Source organism: Catharus ustulatus, chromosome 32, assembly GCF_009819885.2.
Source record: "Catharus ustulatus isolate bCatUst1 chromosome 32, bCatUst1.pri.v2, whole genome shotgun sequence".
In the NCBI taxonomy this organism is placed as follows: domain Eukaryota; kingdom Metazoa; phylum Chordata; class Aves; order Passeriformes; family Turdidae; genus Catharus; species Catharus ustulatus.
The window spans coordinates 261,300-286,647 of NC_046252.1; the positions used below are offsets into that span (position 1 = coordinate 261,300).

At 47.2% G+C, this 25,348-nt stretch overlaps 1 protein-coding gene across 6 annotated transcripts in view; it reads left to right on the forward strand.

Moving 5' to 3' along the window:
• SPATA16 (spermatogenesis associated 16) overlaps nt 1–25,348 on the forward strand; it is a 43,390-nt gene that overhangs the window by 12,121 nt on the left and 5,921 nt on the right. Inside the window, exons 1-10 of one of the 6 annotated variants that reach the window (XM_033083547.1) lie at nt 2,906–2,931; nt 3,726–3,806; nt 5,397–6,032; nt 8,441–8,586; nt 11,716–11,805; nt 15,938–16,022; nt 18,882–19,029; nt 19,873–20,013; nt 20,448–20,560; nt 23,023–23,187. In XM_033083547.1, coding sequence (XP_032939438.1) covers nt 3,768–3,806; nt 5,397–6,032; nt 8,441–8,586; nt 11,716–11,805; nt 15,938–16,022; nt 18,882–19,029; nt 19,873–20,013; nt 20,448–20,560; nt 23,023–23,187 — 1,563 coding nt within the window. In that variant the 5' untranslated portion in view covers nt 2,906–2,931; nt 3,726–3,767. Of the gene's footprint in view, nt 1–2,905; nt 2,932–3,026; nt 3,039–3,150; nt 3,261–3,422; nt 3,428–3,602; nt 3,689–3,725; nt 3,807–5,396; nt 6,033–8,440; nt 8,587–11,715; nt 11,806–15,937; nt 16,023–18,881; nt 19,030–19,872; nt 20,014–20,447; nt 20,561–23,022; nt 23,188–25,348 lie in introns of those variants that run through there. The other 5 variants (XM_042780095.1, XM_042780093.1, XM_042780096.1 and 2 more) reach the window with 5 other exon arrangements.

Consider the following 25,348-nt stretch of genomic DNA (forward strand, 5'->3'; position numbering starts at 1 on the left):
TGGGGGGGGGTCTGGGGGGTCTTTGGTTCCCTTTGGGGAGCACTGGGGCATTGCCAGGGGCTCCTGGGCTGCCCCACACCTGCATCATCATCCTCAGTGCATCCCCAGTTCACAGCCAGACACCACAGCACCTCCCAGTCCCTCCCAGTCCCCTCCCAGTCCCTCCCAGTCCATTCCTCGAGCCCAGAGGAGCCCACAGAAAGGGTCAGAGGGTGCTCAGAGGGCCCACAGGGGGTCTAGGGGGGGGTCTGGGGGGGTCTGTGGGATGTGATTCCCTTTGGGGAGCACTGGGACATTCCCAGGGGCTGCTCTGGAGCTGGGCTGGCAGCGAGCAGGGGCTCCTGGGCTGCCCAAAATTCATCCCTGAGGAGGGAGCAGCTGCTCAGTGCATCCCCAGTTCAATCCCAGTCCCTCCCAGTCCCTCCCAGTTCCATCCCAGTCCATTCCTCGAGCCCAGAGGTGCCCACAGGATGGATCAGAGGGTGCTCAAAGGGCCCAGAGGGTGCCTGGGGGGGTCTGGGGGTTCACTTTGGGGAGCACTGGGACATTCCCAGGGGCTCCTGGGCTGCCCCACACCTGCATCATCATCCTCATTGCATCCCCAGTTCACAGCCAGACACCACAGCACCTCCCAGTCCCTCCCAGTCCATCCCAGTCCATTCCTCATGTCCCAGAGGAGCCCATAGGAAGGGTCAGAGGGTGCTCAGAGGGCCCAGAGGGGGTCTGGGGGGGTCTGGGGGGTCTGGGGGTTCCCTTTGGGGAGCACTGGGGCATTGCCAGGGGCTCCTGGGCTGCCCCACACCTGCATCATCATCCTCAGTGCATCCCCAGTTCACAGCCAGACACCACAGCACCCTCCCAGTCCCTCCCAGTCCCTCCCAGTCCCTCCCAGTCCATTCCTCAAGGCCCAGAGGAGCCCACAGGAAGGGTCAGAGGGTGCTCAAAGGGCCCAGAGGGGGTCTGGGGGGGTCTGGGGGTCTGGGGGTTCCCTTTGGGAGCACTGGGGCATTCCCAGGGGCTGCTCTGGAGCTGGGCTGGCAGCGAGCAGGGGCTCCTGGGCTGCTCAAAATTCATCCCTGAGGAGGGAGCAGCTGCTCAGTGCATCCCCAGTTCACAGCCAGTCCCTCCCAGTCCCTCCCAGTCCATCCCAGTCCATTCCTCATGGCCCACAGGAGCCCACAGGAAGGATCAGAGGGTGCTCAAAGGGCTCAAAGGGGGTCTGGGGGGGTCTGGGGGGTCTGGGGGTTCCCTTTGGGAGCACTGGGACATTCCCAGGGGCTCCTGGGCTGCCCCACACCTGCATCATCATCCTCAGAGCATCCCCAGTTCACAGCCAGACACCACAGCACCTCCCAGTCCCTCCCAGTCCCTCCCAGTCCATTCCTCATGGCCCAGAAGAGCCCACAGGAAGGGTCAGGGGGTTCCCAGAGGGCTCAAAGGGGGCCTGGGGGGGTCTGGGGGGTTTCTGGGGTCTGTGATTCCCTTTGGGGAGCACTGGGACATTCCCAGGGGCTGCTCTGGAGCTGGGCTGGCAGCGAGCAGGGGCTGCTGGGCTGCCCAAAATTCATCACTGAGGAGGCAGCAGCTGCTCAGTGCATCCCCAGTTCACAGCCAGTCCCTCCCAGTCCCCTCCCAGTCCCTCCCAGTCCCTCCCAGTTCCATCCCAGTCCATTCCTCGTGGCCCAGAGGTGCCCACAGGAAGGATCAGAGGGTGCCCAGAGGGGAAAAGCTGCCAGAGCTGGGACCTCTGTGCCTGGAGAAGCCTCAGGAGGGACCTCAGAGCTCCCTGCAGCCCCTGGAGGGACCCGGGGAGAGCTGGGGAGGGACCTGGAGGGGCAGGAACGGCTCCAAAGGACAAAGTTTGAGTGGAGATTGGGAAAAAATTCCTCCCTCGAGGAGGAATGTTGAAAGAACATGGCACAGGTTGCCCACAGCAAGCACAGGTTGCCCACAGCAAACAGAGGTTGCCCACAACAAACTGAGGTTGCCCAAGGCAAGCAGAGGTTGCCCACAGCAAATTGAGGTTGCCCACAGCAAACAGAGGTTGCCCACAGCAAATTGAGGTTGCCCACAGCAAAGAGAGGTTGCCCACAGCAAGCAGAGGTTGCCCACAGCAAACAGAGGTGGCCCAAGGCAAACTGAGGTTGCCCACAGCAAGCAGAGGTTGCCCACAGCAAACTGAGGTGGCCCAAGGCAAGCAGAGGTGGCCCAAGGCAAGCAGAGGTTGCCCACAGCAAATTGAGGTTGCCCACAACAAACACAGGTGGCCCAAGACAAACTGAGGTTGCCAAGGCAAGCAGAGGTTGCCCACAGCAAATTGAGGTTGCCCACAGCAAGCAGAGGTGGCCCAAGGCAAGCAGAGTTTACCCACAGCAAACAGAAGTTGCCCAGGGCAAGCAGAGGTTGCCCACAGCAAATTGAGGTTGCCCACAGCAAATTGAGGTTGCCCACAGCAAATTGAGGTTGCCAAGGCAAGCAGAGGTTGCCCACAGCAAGCAGAGGTTGCCCAAGGTGAGCAGAGGTTGCCCACAACAAGCAGAGGTGGCCCTGGAAGTGTTGAAGGCCAGGCTGGATGAGGCTCTGACCAAATTCCCTTCTGGAGTTCTCACCAACACATTTTCCTGCAGGTTGCTCGTTCTGTTTTCAAACTCTGGGGTTGGAAGGACTCCCAAGGAGGGGAGAAAGAGCTGGGCTGGAATTCCTGAGCTGGGAAAACATTTCAGAGCAGCATCCTGAGGGACAGGGGTGCAATCCTGAGTGTGCTCACCCTGTGTTCCTGCAGAACATTTCAGAGCTACATCCTCAGGGACAGAGGTGAATCCTCAGTGTGCCCATCCTGTGTTCCTGCAGAACATTTCAGTACAGAGATGAATCCTGTGCTCACCCTGTGTTCTTGCAGAACATTTCAGAGTAACATCCTCAGGGCCAGAGGTGAATCCTCAGTGTGCCCATCCTGTGTTCTTGCAGAACATTTCAGTACAGAGATGAATCCTGAGTTTGCTCATCCCTGTGTTCCTGCAGAACATTTCAGTACAGAGGTGAATCCTGTGCTCACCCTGTGTTCTTGGAGAACATTTCAGGGACAGAGGTGCAATCCTGAGTGTGCTCACCCTGTGTTCTTGCAGAACATTTCAGTACAGGGATGAATCCTGAGTTTGCTCACCCTGTGTTCTTGCAGAACATTTCAGAGCATCCTCAGGGACAGAGGTGAATCCTGAGTGTTCTCACCCTGTGTTCCTGCAGAACATTTCAGGACAGAGGTGAATCCTGCCCTCACCCTGTGTTCCTGCAGAACATTTCACACCAACATCCTGAGGGACAGAGGTGAATCCTGAGTGTGCTCAACATCCTCAGGGACAGGGGTGCAATCCTGCCCTCACCCTGTGTTCCTGCAGAACATTTCAGAGTAACATCCTCAGGGACAGAGGTGCAATCCTGACCATGCTCACCCTGTGTTCTTACAGAACATTTCAGTACAGAGATGAATCCTGAGTTTGCTCACCCTGTGTTCTTACAGAACATTTCAGAGCAGCATCCTGAGGGACAGAGGTGAATCCTGAGTGTGCTCAACACCCTCAGGGACAGAGGTGCAATCCTGTGCTCACCCTCTGTTCCTGCAGAACATTTCAGGGACAGAAGTGCAATCCTGTGCTCACCCTGTGTTCCTGCAGAACATTTCAGTACAGAGGTGAATCCTGAGTTTGCTCATCCCTGTGTTCCTGCAGGCAGCCCAGGAGCTTGGACTGAGCCAGCAGTTCCCTTCCCAGATGTTTCCTCAGCAGGAACCTTCCTCAGGAGCCCCTGAGGTGAGTGCAGCTGGGCTGGGCTGGCTCAGGGCTGCTCTCAGGTGGGGCTCAGGGAAGGGTGGCTTTATTTTTGGTTGTTTTATCAGGAGCTGAGAGTGCAAATATCATTTAGCTATCACTCAGGAGCTCACATTTATCCAGCAGAGAAATACCAGAGGCCTTCCTTGATGAGTTCCACAAGAATCTTTATTTCATTCCAAGGGTATCAAGCAGGATTCTCTCAGAACAAAGGGCAGACAGTCACATTTATAAGTTCAGGGGGGATTCAAACCACAGCCAATAAATTTTATATAAAGAACAGCATCCAATCTAAGTGAGAAGTTCTAAAGGTGAACTGACCAATTACACAGACTAATTTCTGACCAATTATCTTCCAAAGTGTTGGGAGAGTGACCAAATTCTTGAGGAATTTGGCTCAACCTTGATATCTAGGAGACCTTATCTATTATAAGGTCTGGAGGAATTGAATCATCCACAGGGAAGTGCTGGAACCCACCAAGTTCTCAGCCATGGCTCTGTCCCTGAGTGGGGCTCATCTCTCAGTGCCTGATTTCTGCATCCCCATTTTACCCCAAAAAGAGAATATTTTGCTCCATCAGTTTAAAAACTTTGGAACAAACAGATCAGGAGCCTGATCTCTGGTGCTGCTGTTTAATTTCATGGTGATCACAGTGATGCAGCACAGTGTGCTCAGAGTAGAAATAGATTTAATGGGTTTAAGCAGATTTTAAACTGGTTCTCCATGAATAAACATCATGAATAAACATGAATAAACATCATTCTTGTCAGGGTCAGAGGAGGCATCTTTGGGATAGGACACAATTCCTGCCCTCCTCTTAGCAGGAAAAAGCAGAGAAGGAACATTACATCTCCACTCTGGACTATGAAAATACTTTTTTTTTCCCCCAGATACTTGCATTTATTTATTTATTTTTTCTTATTTTCTTTCAATTTAATTTAATAATATGTTCCAAATCTCCTTATCCCAACGCACCCAGTAAAGTTAAAAAAAAGGGAAGGCAATGTTGACGTATTTCCCCTTCACATCATCTTGTTTGCTGCTCAAATCCATGCTAAAACATTTTGAGAAATCACTTCTGCAAACAAAACAAAGCTCTCCTGGGACACTTCACAATAAAGGGAGAGGCCATGGGGCATCCTTTGGGGTCTCTCAGATTTTTGGAGGACTCAGCCCCCTTTTTATCCCAATTTCCCATCCACATTTCCCTCTCTTTGCCCATTGTTGAGGTGCTTGAGAGTCACAGACTTCCCAAATCCATGAGATTCCCCTCTAATGTACAACCCTCCCTTTTAATTTTTAATTCTTATAGAATGTTTTTATAGAATTTAATTCTTATAGAATCTTTTTATAGAATTTAATTCTTATAGAATGTTTTTTCCCCATTGCTTCTTTCATCTTTCAACATCCAATTTCCTTTACCAGCAAACCTACAGTTTATATAAAAAGGAAAATACGTTTTTCCATTCATCAATCAGTGGAATCCATCCCATTTTTGCTTTTATCTCTCAATTTGTAAAGACAAACCCCACACCCCGATTCTCCAAAATCACCTCAAACCTCTCTTACAGGAACCCAAACAACCCCAAGAACGCCCCGAGAGCGACCCTACAAAATCTGGAAGCCCCGGAGATGCATCCAGGATAAAATCAGATCCCGAGAGCGGCCGTACAGAATCTGGAAGCCCCGGAGATGCATCCAGGACAAAATCAACCCCCGAGAGATGCCGTACAGAATCTGGAAGCCCAGGAGATGAATCCAGGACAAAATCAGAACCCCAGAGATGCCGTACAGAATCTGGAAGCCCAGGAGATGCATCCAGGATAAAATCAGATCCCGAGAGCGACCCTACAAAATCTGGAAGCCCAGGAGATGCATCCAGGACAAAATCAACCCCCGATTGCTGCTCGGGGCCGTTCCCCAGCGCTGCGCTCCCCATCGCTCCCTCCCGGCTCCGCGACATCGAGGAGCGGCTCCTCTGCGCCGACCAGGCGGACGCTGAGCTCGAGTCTGGCGAGCCTGGGCCACCAACTGGGCCACCAGCAGGGCCAGCAGGGCCACCAGCAGCAGCTCAGCCCCCAGAACCGGGGGACAGCCGCTGGCTCGGGGCGGGAGCGGCGCTGCGGGCGGCGCTGCGGGAAGGGAGCGCTCGGTGCCGCCAGCGCGACTTCGCTGCGGCCGCCGCCAAATTCTCCGTGGCACTGGAGGTACCGGGGGTGAAGGGGTGGGGGATGCTCGGGGATAAAGCCAGGGGTGTCCTCGTGGCTGGAATAGAGGAGGGAACGAGCTGGGACCCCACTCAGGGACACCCAGACGGCAAAGCCAGAGCTGTTCCTGCCCTCCCCACGGCAGGAATAGAGGAGGGAATCAACTGGGAGACACTCGGGGACAAAGCCAGGGCTGTCCCCACGCCAGGAACAGAGGAGGGAATGAGCTGGGAGACACTCGGGGATAAAGCCAGGGGTGTCCCCGTGGCAGGAATAGAGGAGAGAATCAGCTGGGAGACACTCGGGGACACCCACACGGCAAAGGGACACTCACACGACAAATCCAGGGGTGTCCCTGCGGCAGGAATAGAGGAGGGAACCCGCGGTGCCAACCTGGAGGGTTGGAGAGAAATCCTGAGATGAGATTTCATCTTAAAGTTGAGAATTGGGAATTGTAAATAAAGTGCATAAAGGGGGACTGAGCTGAAGAATGTCAGGAAATTTCGTGGGTTTTCTCCAAGTTTTTAAGTGTGTTGATGTGTGGAGGAAATTAAAGTCCCACAGAGTGAGAAAATTGCTCCAGTGCAATCTGAGCTCGATCAGGCACTGGAGGTTCGGGGGGTGAAGGGCTGGAAACAACTCAGGGACAAAGCCAGGGGTGATCCTGCACAGGAATAGAGGAGGGAATGAGCTGGGACCCACTCAGGGACAAAGCCAGAGCTGTTCCTGCACAGGAATAGAGGAGGGAATGAGCTGGGAGACACTCGGGGACAAAGCCAGGGGTGTCCCCGTGGCAGGAATAGAAAAGGGAATGAGCTGGGAGACACTCGGGGACAAAGCCAGGGGTGTCCCCGTGGCAGGAATAGAAAAGGGAATGAGCTGGGAGACACTCAGGGACAAAGCCAGGGGTGTCCCCGTGGCAGGAATAGAAAAGGGAATGAGCTGGGAGACACTCAGGGACAAAGCCAGGGCTGTTCTTGCCCTCCCCACGCCAGGAACAGAGGAGGGAATCAGCTGGAAGATACTAGGGGATAAAGCCAGGGGTGTCCCTGCGGCAGGAATAGAGGAGAGAATCAGCTGGGAGACACTCAGGGACACCCACACAGCAAAGGGACACTCGCACCACAAATCCAGGGCTGTCCCCGAGGCAGGAATAGAGGAGGGAACCCGCGGTACCAACCTGGACGGTTGGAGAGAAATCCTGAGATGAGATTTCACCTGAAAGCTGAGAATTGGGAGTTGTAAACAAAGTGCATAAAGGGGGACTGAGCTGAAGAATGTCAGGAGATTTTCTCCCAAGTTTTTAACTGTGTTGATGTGTGGACTAAATTAAAGTCCCACAGAGTGTAAAAATCGCTCCTGTGCAATCTGAGCTCGATCAGGCACTGGAGGTTCGGGGATTAAAGGGCTGGAAACAACTCAGGGACAAAGCCAGGGCTGTTCCTGCACAGGAATAGAGGAGGGAACGAGCTGGGAGACACTTGGGAATAAAGCCAGGGCTTTCCCCGAGGCAGGAACAGAGGAGGGAACCCGCGGTACCAACCTGGAGGGTTGGAGAGAAATCCTGAGATGAGATTTCACCTGAGAATTGGGAGCTGAAAATAAAGCACAAAAAGGTGTTGGACTGAGCTGAAGAATGTCAGGAAATTTTCTCCAAGTTTTAACTGTGTTGATGTGTGGAGGAAATTAAAGTCCCACAGAGTGCAAAAACTGCTCCTGTGCAATCTGAGCTCGATCAACAAAAAATTCCCCCTCAATAACTGGAGAATTTTCACTCTACCCCTGCTAATATCTTCTCTCTGACTCCAATCCCCTCAACCAACCTGAAACCCTGACAAAGGAACTAACTGCACTTTTTAATTTTTTTTACCACTATGCCAAACTCCATTCAAAAGCATTTATCAAATTTTAGGGCTTTCCAGTTCACAAGCAAATATCCTATTCCTATTTTTTTTCCTACAACACTGAAGTAATTTTTAAAGCAATAAATATTATAGCATTCAGCGAGTAAAATGATACATTCTCATCTTTTTGAAGTGCTTTTTTGCACCCCACCTTCTGAAATGAGCTGTGGTAGGGACAGCACTGAAGAAAAAAGGAGGAAAAAAGGAGGAATTGTCTCCTCTTAAAGGAAAGGCTGAATGGACAAACCAGGAAAATGAAATGGAAATTAAGGAATTAATCCCTGGGGTTGTGGACAGAGGGATTGGGACATCCCAAAATTGTTCTGCAGTCTCTAAACTCAGCTCTCCTCACAAACAAAACCCCAGAACATCCCTGGAGGATTTTCTGCCCTGATTTTTGTGATGCAGACTTTATTACAGTTCAGTTTTCTCCACCAAAATCATTTCCACCCCCCAAGGGATGCATTCTAACCCTGGGAAATGCTGTTTTTGTTCCATGTGCAGCTCTGCAACAAAGGCTTTGCCACCGAGGATCCCTTGAAATCCTCCCCAGCCGAGATTTCCAGGCTGGCCAGCTGGATCGAGTCAAAGCTCGTGATCTGCTACCTCAGACTGGGGCAGCCCGGGCTGGCCCTGCTGCACTCGCACAGGTGAGGGGAAATGGGGATTAAATCCTACTGCAATCCTAAAGGTGAGGGGAAATGGGGATTAAATCCCACAGGTGAGGGGAAATGAGGATTCAATCCCTGCTGCACTCGCACAGGTGAGGGGAAATGGGGATTAAATCCTATTGCAATCCCAAAGGTGAGGGGAAATGGGGATTCAATCCCACAGGTGAGGGGAAATGGGGGTAAATCCTGCTGGGAATGGGATCCTGAAAGTGAGGGGAAATGGGGATTCAATTCCTGCTGCAATCCTAAAGGTGAGGGGAAAACGGGGATTCAATCCCACAGGTGAGGGGAAATGGGGATTCAATCCCACAGGTGAGGGGAAATGGGGATTCAATTCCTGCTGAATTCCCACAGGTGAGGGGAAATGGGGATTCAATCCTACTGCAATCCCAAAGGTGAGGGGAAATGGGGATTAAATTCCTGCTGGGATCCCAAAGGTGAGGGGAAAATGGGGATTCAATTCCTGCTGGGAGTGGGATCCCACAGGTGAGGGGAAATGGGGATACAATTCCTGCTGAATTCCCAAAGGTGAGGGGAAATGGGGATTCAATTCCTGCTGGGAATGGGATCCTGAAAGTGAGGGGGAAATGGGGATTCAATCCTGCTGCAATCCTAAAGGTGAGGGGAAATGGGGATTCAATTCCTGCTGAATTCCCAAAGGTGAGGGGAAATGGGGATTAAATCCTACTGCAATCCTAAAGGTGAGGGGAAATGGGGATTAAATTCCTACTGCAATCCTAAAGGTGAGGGGGAAATGGGGATTCAATCCCTGCTGGGAATGGAATCCTAAAAGTGAGGGGAAATGGGGATTCAATCCTGCTGCAATCCTAAAGGTGAGGGGAAAATGGGGATTCAATCCCACAGGTGAGGGGAAATGGGGATTCAATCCTACTGCAATCCCAAAGGTGAGGGGAAATGGGGATTCAATTCCTGCTGCACTCGCACAGGTGAGGGGAAATGGGAATGAAATCCTACTGCAATCCTAAAGGTGAGGGGAAATGGGGATTTAATTCCTGATGCAATCCCACAGGTGAGGGAAATGGGGATTCAATCCCTGCTGCACTGCCACAGGTGAGGGGAAATGAGGATTCAATTCCTGCTGGGAATGGGATCTTAAAAGTGAGGGGAAATGGGGATTAAATCCTACTGCAATCCTAAAGGTGAGGGGAAATGGGGATTTAATCCCACAGGTGAGGGGAAATGGGGATTAAATCCTACTGCAATCCTAAAGGTGAGGGGAAATGGGGATTCAATTCCTGCTGAATTCCCACAGGTGAGGGGAAATGAGGATTAAATCCTACTGCAATCCTGAAAGTGAGGGGAAATGGGGATTCAATCCCACAGGTGAGGGGGAATGGGGATTCAATCCTACTGCAATCCTAAAGGAGAGGGGAAATGGGGATTTAATTCCTGCTGCAATCCTAAAGGTGAGGGGAAATGGGGATTCAATCCCTGCTGGGAATGGGATCCTGAAAGTGAGGGGGAAATGGGGATTCAATCCCTGCTGGGATCCTAAAAGTGAGGGGAAAATGGGGATTCAATTCCTGCTGCACTCGCACAGGTGAGGGGGAAATGGGGATTAAATCCTGCTGGGGATGGAATTCCAAAGGTGAGGGGAAATGGGGATTCAATTCCTGCTAGGGCTGGAATCCCAAAGGGAATAAAGAGTGGGAATAGAGGCTGTGCAGCAAGAGCCAATCTGAGAATTTATAATTTACAATTTATAATTTGCAATTTATATTTTACAATTTATATTTTACAACTTATAATTTACAATTTATAATTTACAATTTATAATTTACAATTTACAATTTATAAATTATAATTTACAATTTACGATTTGCGATTTATAATTTACAATTTATAATTTATATATTTTTTATAATTTGTAATTTACAATTTATAATTTATAAATTATAAATCATAATTTGTAATTTATAATTTATAGTTTATAATTTCCAATTTATAATTTACAATTTACAATTTATAATTTACAATTTATAATTTATAATTTATAATTTACAATTTATAATTTACAATTTACAATTTAAGATTTATAATTTAATTTATAATTTATAATTTTTTATAATTTATAATGAGGATTGCAAAGCTCAGGCAGGACAGAAAATCACTGGACAGGACAGGAAAAGTATTTCTGTCACATACTTGTAAAACAGCAGGTGTTGAATTTATGTTTTTCTTTTTTTTTTTTTTTTTTTTTTTTGCTTGGGAAGGTTTGGGAAGGTTTTAGTTCCCAGGAGAAACCAAAGCTGTGTGAAATGCTCCTTGAAATGCTGTTTGTTGTATTTAAACGATGCAGAAATTCACAATTGGGTGCCGAGAGCCCAGCCCACAGCTCTGAAAAACTTTTTTAATTCTGGTTACAATACCTGAGATACATTTTATTGTAGATAATTTTAATAAATGGCAACTAATCAATACTTTCACCAATAGCCTATTAACATTACTATAATTCTATTAACATTAGTGCTATTAACATTAATGCTATTAACATTACCATAATGTTATTAACATTAATTCTATTAACATTAATGTTATTAACATTAATGCTATTAACATTACTATAATGTTATTAACATTAATTCTATTAACATTAATTATATTAACATTAATTCTATTAACATTAATGCTATTAACATTACCATAATGTTATTAACATTAATGCTATTAACATTACTATTATGTTATTAATATTAATGCTATTAACATTACTATAATGTTACTAAAATTAATGCTATTAACATTAATGCTATTAACATTACTATAATGTTATCAACATTAATTCTATTAACATTAATGCTATTATTTCGAAATCTTTACTTACAACATAGCATTTTTGTTTGCTTGTGAAAATCCTTTTAGTAAAATCATCTTTTATTTGAAGTAGATTTATCCTTAACTCAAAACCATAAAATCCTTAATTACCCAGTGAGACCAACTCAACGATTTCTTCTCTATCAAAATTTGCTATAATTTCCATTCCTTCTCCAAACCCTTTCTATCACACCCATAAAATCCTCACCCCAGGAGCTTTGAGGGTGTGAGAAATCCCAGCCTGACCTTGTGCTCCCCTCTTTTCTCCCCCAGGAGCATCATCGAGAACCCCTCTCACTTCTGCAACCACCTGCGCCAGGCCGCCTGCTTCCGCTGCCTGCACAGGTACTCGGAGGCCGCCAGGTACGGGACTTTCACCGCTGTAAGGAGCTCTCTTGGGACTAAAATATTCCCCACCCGAACCTGGGAGTGCGCCTTATAGTCGGGTGCGCCTTGTGTGATGGATAAAGCTGTGGGATTTGGCGACACGGAAGTGGGAGGTGCAATGAGGGGGCGGGAGCGGGCGGCCACAGCCGGCAGGAGCCGCGTGGGGAGGGAGGGAGGGAGGGAGGTGGCACCGGTCCTGTGTGAGCCGCGTGGGGAGAGATGGAGGCAGTGCCGGTCCCAGCTGCCACGTGGGGAGAGAGGGAAGCGGTACCGGCTCTGGCTGCCACGTGGGGAGAGAGAGAGGTGGCGCTGGCCCCATGTGAGCCACGTGGGGAGAGATGGAAGCGGTGCCAGCCCCAGCTACCACATGGGGAGAGATGGAAGCAGTGCCGGTCTTGTTTGAGCCGCGCAGGGAGAGAGGGAAGCGGTGCCAGCTCCGGCCATCACGTGGAGAGAGAGGGAAGCGGTGCCGGTCCCACGCGAGCCGTGTGGGGAGAGAGGGAAGCGGTGCCAGCCCTGGCTGCCACATGGGGACAGATGGAGGCGGCACCGGTCTTGTGTGAGCCGCATGGGGAGAGATGGAAGCGGTGCCGGTCCCATGTGAGCCGTGCAGGGAGAGAGGGAAGCGGTGCCAGCTGTGGCTACCATGTGGGGAGAGATGGAGGCAGCTCCGGCTCCGGCTGCCATGCAGGGAGGGAGGGAAGCGATGCCGGCTCTGGCTGCCACGCGGGGACAGATGGAGGCGGCACCGGTCCCATGTGAGCCGCGTGGGGAGAGAGGGAAGCGGTGCTGGCCCCATGTGAGCCGCGCGGGGAGAGATGGAAGCGGTGCCGGCCCTGACTGCTGCGTGGGGAGAGAGGGAAGCAGTACTGGTCCTGTGTGAGCCGCGCAGGGAGAGATGGAGGTGGTGCCGGCCCCGGCTGCAACACGGGGAGAGATGGAAGCGGTGCCATCCCTGGTTGCCATGCGGGGAGAGAGGGAAGTGGTGGTGGCCCTGCCTGCCACCCAGGTAGAGAGGGAAGCGATGCCGGCCCCGGCTGCCGCGTGGGGAAGGAGGAAAGCGGTGCTGGTCCTGTGTGAGCCGTGCGGGGAGAGATGGAAACGTTGCCAGCCCCGGCTGCCACGTGGGGAGAGATAGAGTAGGTGCCGGTCCCATGTGAGCCGCGTGGGGAGAGATGGAAGTGGTGCCAGCCCCGTCTGCCACATGACGGGGAAGGGAGCCGCGAGTCGCCCCCACCCCGAGCCAACCCAGACCATGGACAGCCCCGAACAGCCACGAGCCGCGGCCACCCTGAGCTGCGCCTCGCAGACGGCACCGTGGGCAGGCGGGAGTGCCGAGCACCGCGCACGGGGAGGGTGCCTGGGGCTGCGTTTAAAGGCTACGCCAATCTGTGAAAAATGTTTGCAAGTTGAGCACCTGCCAGTGAACTCCACGATCGCGGAATTCTGTTACTATTTCGTTATTTTGTTGCGTGCGGCACAGATCCTCGCTGCAAAAAAAAGAAGTGTGCCTTATAGTCTGGTGCGCCTTATAGTCGTGAAATTACTGCACTTGTGCTGCCACGGGGCTCCTCTGCAGCCCTTCCCTGCAGCTTTCCTTGCAGCTCTCAGCTTTGGGCTTTCCCCAAACCTGTGCATGATAAAATTCTCTTTTGAGGTAAAATGGGGATGCAGAAATCAGGCACTGAGAGATGAACCCCACTCAGGGACAGAGCCATGGCTGAGAACTTGCACGGCTCCAGCACTTCCCTGTGGATGATTCAATTCCTCCAGAGCCATCTTCCCCTGGAACTTGCTATCATAGATAAGGATCCTAGATACCAAGGTTGAGCCAAATTCCTTAAGAATCTGGTCACTCTCTGACACTTTGGAAGATAATTGGTTAGAAATTAGTCTGCTTAATCGGTCAGTTCATCTTTAGAACTTCTCACTCAGATTGGATGCTGTTCTTTGTATAAAATTTATTGGCTGTAGTTTGAATCCTCCCTGAATTTATAAATGTGACTGTCTGCTCTTAGTTCTGAGAGAATCCTGCTTGATACCCTTGGCATGAAATAAAGATTCTTGTGGAACTCAAGGAAGGCCTCTGGTCTTTCTCTGCTGAATGAATGTGAGCTTCTGAGAGATAGCTAATTGATATCAGCACTCTCAGCTCCTGGTGAAACAACCACCAGGGACAAAAAGAAATTTTACACAAACCCAGGGCAGCTCTGTGTGCGTGTATGACCCAAATGAGACCCAAATGACATCGGGGCTGTTTGCTGGCAGGGAGCTGAGGGAGCCCAGACGTGTTTGGTGGTGCTGGGAGCTGTGAGCAGATTTTGGGGTGAAGCTGGGCAGGATTTCCCTTCTTTACCTGCACAGCCCTGGCTCTGTCTGTCCCAGGAGTGCCATGGTGGTGCTGGGAGTTGTGTGCAGATTTTGGGGTGAAGCTGGGCAGGATTTCTCTCCTGTGCCTACCCAAACCTGGCTCTGTCTGTCCCATGGTGGTGCTGAGTGTTGAATGCAGATTTTGGGGTGAAGCTGGGCAGGATGTCCCTCAGACCTGGCTCTGTGTGTCTGTCCCAGGAGTGCCATGGTGGCACTGGGAGCTGTGTGCAGATTTTGGGGTGAAACTGGGCAGGATGTCCCTCAAACCTGGCTCTGTGTGTCTGTCCCAGGAGTGCCATGGTGGTGCTGGACACAGACTGGGATTTGTGTGCAGATTTTGGGGTGAAGCTGGGCAGGATTTCCCTCCTGTGCCTGCACAGCCCTGGCTCTGTCTGTCCCACGGTGGCACTGGATGTTGAATGCAGATTTTGGGGTAAAGCTGGGCAGGATTTCCCTCACACCTGGCTCTGTGTGTCTGTCCCAGGAGTGCCATGGTGGTGCTGGGAGCTGTGAGCAGATTTTGGGGTGAAGCTGGGCAGGATGTCCCTCCCGTGCCTGCCCAAACCTGGCTCTGTGTGTCCCATGGTGGTGCTGGGTGTTGTGTGCAGATTTTGGGGTAAAACTGGGCAGGATGTCCCTCACACCTGGCTCTGTGTGTCTGTCCCAGGAGTGCCATGGTGGCACTGGGGGTTGTGAGCAGATTTTGGGGTGAAGCTGGGCAGGATTTCCCTCAGACCTGGCTCTGTCTGTCCCAGGAGTGCCATGGTTGTGCTGGGTGTTGAGTGCAGATTTTGGGGTGAAGCTGGGCAGGATGTCCCTCAGACCTGGCTCTGTGTGTCTGTCCCAGGAGTGCCATGGTGGTGCTGGGAGCTCTGTGCAGATTTTGGGGTGAAGCTGGGCAGGATGTCCCTCAAACCCAGCTCTGTGTGTCTGTCCCAGGAGTGCCATGGTGGCACTGGGAGTTGTGAGCAGATTTTGGGGTGAAGCTGGGCAGGGTGTCCCTCCTGTGCCTGCACAGCCCTGACTCTGTGTGTCCCAGGAGTGCCATGTGAGCAGATTTTGGGGTGGAGCTGGGCAGGATTTCCCTCCTGTGCCTGCCCAAACCTGGCTCTGTGTGTCCCAGGAGCGCCATGGTGGCACTGGGTGTTGAATGCAGATTTTGGGGTAAAGCTGGGCAGGATTCCCCTCCTGTGCCTGCCCAACCCTGGCTCTGTGTGTCCCATGGTGGCACTGGGAGCTGTGTGCAGATTTTGGGGTGAAGCTGGGCAGGATGTCCCTCAGACCTGGCTCTGTGTGTCTGTCCCAGGAGTGCCATGGTGAGCAGATTTTGGGGTGAAGCTGGGCAGGATGTCCCTCACACCTGGCTCTGTGTGTCTGTCCCAGGAGTGCCATGGTGGTGCTGGGTGTTGAATGCAGATTTTGGGGTGAAGCTGGGCAGGATGTCCCTCACACCTGGCTCTGTGTGTCTGTCCCAGGAGTGCCATGGTGGCACTGGGAGCTGTGTGCAGATTTTGGGGTGAAGCTGGGCAGGATGTCCCTCAAACCCAGCTCTGTGTGTCTGTCCCAGGAGTGCCATGGTGGCACTGGGTGTTGAGTGCAGATTTTGGGGTGAAGCTGGGCAGGATGTCCCTCAAACCCGGCTCTGTGTGTCCCATGGTGGCACTGGGAGCTCTGTGCAGATTTTGGGGTGAAGCTGGGCAGGATGTCCCTCAGACCCGGCTCTGTGTGTCTGTCCCAGGAGTGCCATGGTGGCTCAGTGCCTGTACGTGCTGGCCGAGGGAGCGGGGCTGGACACCAGCGACCTGCTGCAGCTCTACTGGCAGGTGAGAGCCTGGGGGGCACAGGGGGGGAGAAGGGGAGGGGAGAGGGGCAGGAACCTGGCAGGGCCTCCCTGGGAACATCCCTTAGATAGCACAGTGCTTGCTTATAATGGTTAATATTAGAAATATTTCACGGCAACAAAAACCATCCCTTAGAGAACACAGTGCTTACTTGGAATAGAACTAGAACTAGAACTAGAACTGGAACTGGAACTAAAACTAGAACTAGAACTAGAACTAGAAATTTTTCACCCCCTTTGCAATCCCAAAACCATCCCTTAGTTAACAAATTGCTTACTTGGAATAGAACTAGAACTAGAACTAGAACTGGAACCGGAACTGGAACTAGAACTAGAACTTTTTCACTCCCTCTGCAAACCCAAAACCATCCCTTAGATAACGCATTGCTCACTTGGAATGGCCAATATCAGAAATATTTCACTGCCTTTGCAAACCCAAAACCATCTCTTAGATAATAAATTGCTTACTTGGAATAGAACTAGAACTGGAACTAGAACTAGAACTAGGACTAGGACTAGGACTAGGACTAGAACTAGAACTAGAACTAGAAATATTTCACCCCCTCTGCAGTCCCAAAACCATCCCTTAGGTAATATATTGCTTACTTGGACTAGAACTAGAACTAGAACTGAAACTGGAACTGGAACTAAAACTAGAACTAGAACTAGAAATTTTTCACCCCCTTTGCAAACCTAAAACCATCCCTTAGATAACACATTGCTCACTTGGAATAGCCAATATCAGAAATATTTCACCCCCTTTACATACCCAAAACCATCCCTTAGATAGCACAGTGCTTACTTGGAATAGAAATAGAAATGGAAACAGAAATAGAAATGGAAATAGAAATAGAAATGGAAATAGAAATAGAAATGGAAATAGAAATAGAAGTAGAAATAGAAGTAGAAATAGAAATAGAAATAGAAATATTTCACCCCCTCTGCAGACCCAGAACCATCCCTTAGATAATAAATTGCTTACTTATAATGATTAATATTAGAAATATTTCACCCCCTTTACAGACTCAAAACCATCCCTTGGATAACACAGTGCTTACTTGGAATAGAAATAGAAATAGAAATATTTCACCCCCTGCAAACCTGAAAACCATCCCTTAGATAATAAATTGCTTATTTATAATGATTAATATTAGAAATATTTCCCCCCATCTGCAATCCCAAATCCATCCCTTAGATAATAAATTGCTTACTTGGACTAGAACTAGAACTAGAACTATTTCACCACCTCTGCAGACCCAAAGCCATCCCTTAGATAGCACAGTGCTCACTTGGAATAGAAATGGAAATAGAAATGGAAATAGAAATAGAAATATTTCACCCCCTCTGCAAACCCAAAACCATCCCTTAGATAATAAATTGCTTACTTGGACTAGAACTAGAACTAGAACTGGAACTGGAACTGGAACTAGAACTAGAACTGGAACTAGAACTAGAAATTTTTCACCCCCTCTGCAAACCCAAAACCGTCCCTTAGATAACACATTGCTCACTTGGAATGGCCAATATCAGAAATATTTCACTGCCTTTGCAGACCCAAAACCATCCCTTAGATAGCACAGTGCTTACTTGGAATAGAAATAGAAATGGAAACAGAAATGGAAATGGAAATAGAAATGGAAATAGAAATAGAAGTAGTAATAGAAATAGAAATATTTCACTCCCTCTGCAAACCCCAAACCATCCCTTAGGTAATAAATTGCTTACTTGGACTAGAACTAGAACTGGAACTAGAACTAGAACTAGAACTGGAACTAGAACTAGAAATTTTTCACCCCCTTTGCAAACCTAAAACTATCCCTTAGATAACACATTGCTCACTTGGAATGGCCAATATCAGAAATATTTCACTGCCTTTGCAAACCCAAAACCATCCCTTAGATAATAAATTGCTTACTTGGAATGGAACTGGAACTAGAACTGGAACTAGAACTAGAACTAGAACTTGGACTAGGACTAGAACTAGAACTAGAACTAGAAATATTTCACTGCCTTTGCAAACCCAAAACCATCCCTTAGATAATAAATTGCTTACTTGGACTAGAACTAGAACTAGAACTGAAACTGGAACTGGAACTAAAACTAGAACTAGAACTGGAACTAGAACTAGAAATTTTTCACCCCCTCTGCAAACCCAAAACCATCCCTTAGATAACACATTGCTCACTTGGAATGGCCAATATCAGAAATATTTCACTGCCTTTGCAAACCCAAAACCATCCCTTAGATACCACAGTGCTTACTTGGAATAGAAATAGAAATGGAAACAGAAATGGAAATGGAAATGGAAATAGAAATAGAAGTAGAAATAGAAGTAGAAATATTTCACTCCCTCTGCAAACCCCAAACCATCCCTTAGGTAATAAATTGCTTACTTGGACTAGAACTAGAACTAGAACTAGAACTGAAACTGGAACTGGAACTGGAACTAGAACTAGAACCAGAAATATTTCACCCCCTCTGCAAACCTGAAAATCATCCCTTAGATAATAAATTGCTAAATAGAAATAGAAATATTTCCCCTCCCCTTTGCAAACCCAAACCCATCCCTTAGATAACAAATTTCTTAATTGTAATGATTATTATTAGAAATATTTCCCCCCTCTGCAGACCCCTGCTTCATCTCTTTGTGCTTTAATTGCTCCTTTTTTTGATCCCTTGGGTGATTGGTCACTTTTTACCCACAATCTTTAAGCAGCTGGTTAATTTTCAATCCTTGATATGATTAATTCATTTTCTAAGGCCCCTTTAACACCCCATGTGTTTGGATTTGTGCTTTGTGGAAGGAATAAATCCTGTGGAAATGTCCTTTGCCCTTTTCCAGGCCATGACTCAAGAAGCCCTGAGTGCAGAAATGTCTTTTTGTGCTCTCTACACACCTTTTGAGAAAGAGGACAAGGCTGACAAGATAAAGGAGGCCAACAAAACCTTTGCAGAGAGGCACCCAGAGTACGTGCAGCACATCTTCACAGGTAACAGCCCACTCACTGAAAACTGCTCACTTTGATTCCACAGCATCAAATAAAGCACATTACAGAGTCTAAAAAAATGTAGGAAGTGGTGATTCATTTTCAATCCCACTGATTTGACTGAATTTTTGTTCAATTCATATCCACCTCTTGTAGGAGGAAACCTCTTCTTCGGCATTATTGTGTCTTTTTTTGCAAATATAAATATAAATATAAATCTGGTGACATATGACATCATGGTGTCTGATGTGGAAGTGATTTGACAGAAACCTTTGACCTTCATTTGTGTTCTTCAGAAACTGGTACAGTTCCAAAAGTCAGTGAGAAATACACCTTAGGGTGGAGAGGCAGGATATTTTGGCTAAAGAAGAAGGATAAAAATTCTCCTCAAAGACACAATATTCCACATTCTGTATTTAGAATCACAGTCAAACAAATCTTCAGATAGCAAAATGAGTGTATACCACTTTTATGTGACACAAAATAAAGTGCATGGCAAGGAAGCTTAATCCATTGTGTTCCCTTTGATCTCCATCTCAAGTTAAAGAACACTTAGCTGTCTGTAACACAAAATTTGGCACAAAATTCAAATCCAAAAGAGTTGGAGAGAGCTGGAGAATTGGAATTGGCTTTCAGAAACTTTCTTTATCTCAGGCATCAGCAGAATTGAAGCTGTTGATGCAAAAGGCTCAGAGTGAGAGCTGGATGTGTTTTGTATTTTTATTTCTGGAGACCATTTCACTCTTTTTAACCTTCTCTTATTTTTCTCCCCAAAAAAATAACTTCTCTTAGAGCTGAAAATAAATATGACAGTGGGAATAATTTAATTTTCTTGTCTCTATGCAGATCCTCATGGAATTCACGTGCTGCCAGAGAAGGCTGAGTCTCATCCTGGCCAGCAGTACTTGCTGACCCTGGGCTTCAGAAACAGAGAGATTGGGAAAACCCTGGAAAAGTTGGTGACTCAAAAGATGCCAATCTTTCCAGGTGTGCCCACTTGCTTTTTTTCCTTTTTTTTTACTATTTTCTAATTATAAAAAGTTAGTATGTTACAGTTGAAGCTAAAAGTTGTTTTTAAATTTTATTTTTTTTTTTGCAGTGGAAAATTTTGAGATTTTTTTTTACATGCAACATAGCATTTTTGTTTGTGAAAATTCTTTTGCTTGGTGAAAACATCTTTTGTTTGGGGTGGATTTATCCTTTGCTTAAAGTCATAAAAACCCTCCCAACTCACTTGTTCTTTGCCTTTTCAGCAGAACCAGCTGAGCAATTATTTTCCTCTGTATCAAAACTTGATATCATTTTTATACCTACTCCAAATTCTACACTCAATTTTTTTTTTGTTATATTTACATATCTGCAAAACCTTTCTGTCAAATCCTTATCAGATAAATAAACACAATTCTGATTTCACTTCCTAGGCCAGAAAATAACTTGGAGCTCCAGCGTGGAGGAAGAAGCAGAAACATTTTGGCAGAACAATGGGAAAATGATCATGGCAGCCTTGGCTTTTATAGGGAGCACCAAAATCAAGGTGAGTGTCCCCCTCCCTCCAAATTATTGTAATTTTGTAATCAAGGGACTCTCAGGCATGAGGCTCCAACGGAAAATTTGTGATGAAAAAGGAAAATTTGGGTCCAAAAAAGAGAAAATTGCATCCAAAAATACAAAATTTGGGGCTAAAAAGGGGAAATTTGGGGCTAAAAAGGGGAAATTTGGGGCTAAAAAGGGGAAATTTGGGGCTAAAAAGGGGAAATTTGGGTCAAAATGGGAAGTTTGGCACAAAAAAAGGGGAATTTGGGTGCCCAGATGGGAAATTTGGGATGGAAATTTGAGACCAAAAAAGGAGAACTCAGATGTTATTAGGAGTAATTTTAGCAAGTTGTTGTCCATTTCCATGCACTTCTTGTCATCCCATTCACTTTTTGTTTTTTCACTTGCTTTCAGAATTCTCCTTTTCTTTCTCTTGCCATTTAATTTTTTCACCAAAGAATTTTTCTGTGTTTAAGCTCATAGACATGTTACTTGTAGTATCCAGAACAACTAAAACAGAATAAAATCTTGTCAGTTTGTTTCTAAACTATAAATATAAAATGCTGGGCTGCCACAAACAGCATTCAGCTTTGAAGGTGGGAGAGAAAATACGTTTCAAGATTTTATGGGAATTAGGAATAACAGTTCTCTACTAGGGAAATTAAAATAGAAATATAGTACTACAAAGGAACAAACTCCAAACCCTGACAAAGTCAGAGTACAACCTGACACCCTGTCAGGGTGTTGGCAGCAGTTTAAATAGTGATTAAATAGTGTCTGTAGTCCTTTTGTAGTGACAGATGTGGCTCAGTTGGAGCAGTGCTCCTGTACAAGGTGCAGTTTTCCTCTGAAGGTTCAGTGATGATATGAAAAAGTCCGGTTTTCTTCTGAAAATCCAGTGGGAAAAAAAAAAAAAGGCACCTTGGTGTCCCAAAATCTCAGTTTTTATCTTGGTAAGAAAGGTTTGGCTCGTCCCCCTGGCTGGAGCAACTCCCGATGGGATGCAGTAATTTTATCAGTCCCACAGTGGGACTCAGTGGCCATGAGCAGAAAATAATTCCTGGAGGGAGGATGGGTTGTGAAAAGATAAAGAACAATGCCCTGCCTGGTTTATAAAACATGGCCATTAATAGAAACTATTTCCTTTGGAAATAAAGAACACTGCCCCGCCTGGTTTATAAAATATGGACATTAACAGAATATATCTCCTTTGGAAATAAAGAATACTGCCTGGTTTATAAATTATGGCCATGAACAGGAGATATCCCCACAGAGATAAAGAACACTGCCCCAGCTGGTTTATAAAATATCTTCATTAACAGAAAATATCCCCTTTGGAAATAAAGAACATGATCCCAGCTGGTTTATAAGTTATGGCCATTAACAGGAGATATTCCCTTTGGAAATAAAGAACACTGCCCCAGCTGGTTTATAAAATATGGCCATTAACACAGAATATCCCATGTAAATAAAGAACAGTGCTCCAGCTGGTTTATAAAATATATCCATTAACAGAGAATATCTCCTTTGGAGATAAAGAACATGATCCCAGCTGGTTTATAAATTATGGCCATTAACAGGAGATATTCCCTTTGGAAATAAAGAACACTGCCCTGCCTGGTTTATAAAACATGGCCATGAACAGGAGATATCCCATGTAAATAAAGGACACTGCCTCAGCTGGTTTATAAAATATCTCCATTAACAGGAGATATTCCCTTTGGAAATACAGAACAGTGGCACATCTGGTTTATAAAATATCTTCATTAACAGAGAATATCCCATGTAAATAAAGAACACTGTCCCACCTGGTTTATAAATTATGGCCATGAACAGAATATCTCCCACGGAGATCAGGATCACTGCCCCACCTGGTTTATAAAATATCTCCATTAACAGAAGATATCCCATGGAAATAAAGAACACTGCCCTAGCTGGTTTATAAAATATCTTCATTAACAGAAAGTATCTCCTTTGGAAATAAATAATTTCTAAAATATGGCCATTAACAGGAGATATTCCCTTTGGAAATAAAGAACACCACCTGGTTTATAAAATATCTCCATTAACAGGAGATATCCCATGGAAATTAAGTACACTGCCCCAGCTGGTTTATAAAAATTGCCCATTAACAGAATATCTCCCACAGAGATCAGGATCACTGCCCCACCTGGTCTCAACAGATGGTGACAGAACAGATAATTTTTATCAATCCTGTATTGTAACCCCAGACCCCCAAGAATGCTCAGTGAATTTTATCAGGAGCTCCAGTGGGTTTAAACTCTTTTTAAATGAGTCCTCACGACTCGACAGCGAGCACAGCTTCTTAAAATCCCTCTGCAGGCATTTCCCTCCCATCTTTATGCTGTTTTACCCCTCCTTCAGCACCAACACAACCACTCACCCCATTCCACACCCACCCAGAGCTCCCCTCTCACCTCCCCTCTCGTTTTTGGCGCCCAGGACGAGCGGGGGCCGTGCGCCCGCGCCATGGAGCACCTGCACCACGCCAGCCTGCTGGGCCAGCTGCACAGAGGGGAAGAGCAAGCCCAGGTGCTGAGGCAGGGCATGGCTGAGCTGGCCACCGTGCCCCACCTGCAGAGAGTCTCTCAGGAGGAGGACAAGCTGGTAGGTTTGGATTTCCAGTTTTTTTTTGGTGTCTGAAGGAGGAAGGGTCAGGGTAGAGTTCTGTGCTGTCAGCCTGGGTTGTGTTCCCCATGTGGGACCTGAGAGTGCTGCAATGGGGAGCTGATAGAACCAGGACTCACCTGGCAGCATCTGCTGAAAATCCCTTCTCTGACCCCAAAACCTCTCCAGATCAGTCTGGAAAAACCATTGCAATGATTGAGCTGATGCTGCCTTGACCTCAGGAAGCACAAAACAGCCTGGGCTGGGGTACACCTGAGGGGGAATTGATGGAAAATTGATTTTCTGTGCTGGGTCCATCCAGGTTCCCTGGCTCAGGATAAACCTGGGGTACAGATGAGATGGGGAATGGATGGAAAATTGATTTTCTGTGCTGGGTGCATGCAGGCTCCCTGGCTCAGAACAAGCCTGGGGTACAGCTGAGATGGGGAATGGACGGAAAATTGATGTTCTGTACTGGGTCCATCCAGGCTCCCTGACTCAGGACAAACCTGGGGTGTACCTGAGAGGGGGAATGGATGGAAAATTGATTTTCTGTGCTGGGTCCATCCAGGCTCCCTGGCTCAGAACAAGCCTGGGGTACAGCTGAGATGGGGAATGGAGGGAAAATTGATGTTCTGTACTGGGTCCATCCAGCCCTGGCTCAGGACAAACCTGGGGTACACCTGAGGGGGAATGGATGGAAAATTGTTCTGTGCTGGGTCCATCCAGGCTCCCTGGCTCAGGACAAACCTGGGGTACAGATGAGAGGGGAAGGGATGGAAAATTGATTTCTGTGCTGGGTTCATCCAGCCCTGGCTCAGGACAAACCTGGGGTACAGATGAGATGGGGAATGGAGGGAAAATTGATTTTCTGTGCTGGGTCCATCCAGGCTCCCTGGCTCAGGATAAACCTGGGGTGCACCTGAGAGGGGAATGGATGGAAATTTGATTTTCTGTGCTGGGTCCATCCAGGCTCCCTGGCTCAGGACAAACCTGGGGTGTACTTGAAAGGGGGAATGGATGGAAAATTGATTTTCTGTGCTGGGTCCATCGAGCCCAGGCTCCCTGGCTCAGGACAAACCTACCTGCTCGTGGGGATGTGTCAGAATTGCTGCAGAGGTGCCCCAGGTCCCTGAGACTGCAGCTTCCTCCTCCTGCTCCTCCTCCTCTTCTTCTTCTTTTTCTTCATCTCCTTCTTTTTCTTTTTTCTTTTTCTTTTTTCTTTTTCTTTTTTCTTTTTTCTTTTTTCTTTTTCTTTTTCTTTTTCTTTTTCTTTTTCTTTTTCTTTTTCTTTTTCTTTTTCTTCTTCTTTTTCTTTTTCTTTTTCTCCTTCTTCTTTTTCTTCTTTTTCTTCTTCTTCTTTTTCTTCTTCTTCTTCTTCTTCTTTTTCTTCTTCTTTTTCTTCTCCTTTTTTTCTTTTTCTTTTTCTTCTCCTTTTTTTTCTTTTTCTTTTTCTTTTTCTTTTTCTTTTTCTTTTTCTTTTTCTTTTTCTTTTTCTTTTTCTTTTTCTTCTTCTTCTTCTTCTTCTCCTTTTTCTTCTTTTTCTTCTCCTTCTTTTTCTTCTTTTTCTTTTTCTTTTTCTTTTTCTTTTTCTCCTTCTTCTTCTTTTTCTTTTTCTTCTTCTTCTTCTTTTTCTTCTTCTTCTCCTTTTTCTTCTTTTTCTTCTTCTTTTTCTTTTTCTTTTTCTTTTTCTTTTTCTTTTTCTTTTTCTTTTTCTTTTTCTTTTTCTTTTTCTCCTTCTTCTTTTTCTTTTTCTTCTTTTTCTCCTTCTTCTTCTCCTTCTCCTCCTCCTTTGGGTTAGCCTTGAGCACACCCAGGAATGCTGATACCTGCCGAGTGCTGGTAGATCTTAATTCCTCTTCATGCATGAAACACTCGTGAAGAGACTCCAAAACCTTTTGTTTGGATTCCCTTTAACTTATCCCAGCATTTTGGAACACAATTTTTAAGAGTGCAGCAACAGCACAGGTCTCAGTTTGTTTGTTCTGTTTTTCCTGACCTGCCAAGGGCAGGACACTCCAGACCCAACCTTGTCCCTCTGCCTCTGAACCAAGGGAATCTGAACCATTTTCCAGGGGTTGGGAAGGGTGAGGCAATGCCAGGAGTACCCTGGAAGGGTGTGGGGAGGGAATCCTATTTATTTAATATTTTAGATCCACAA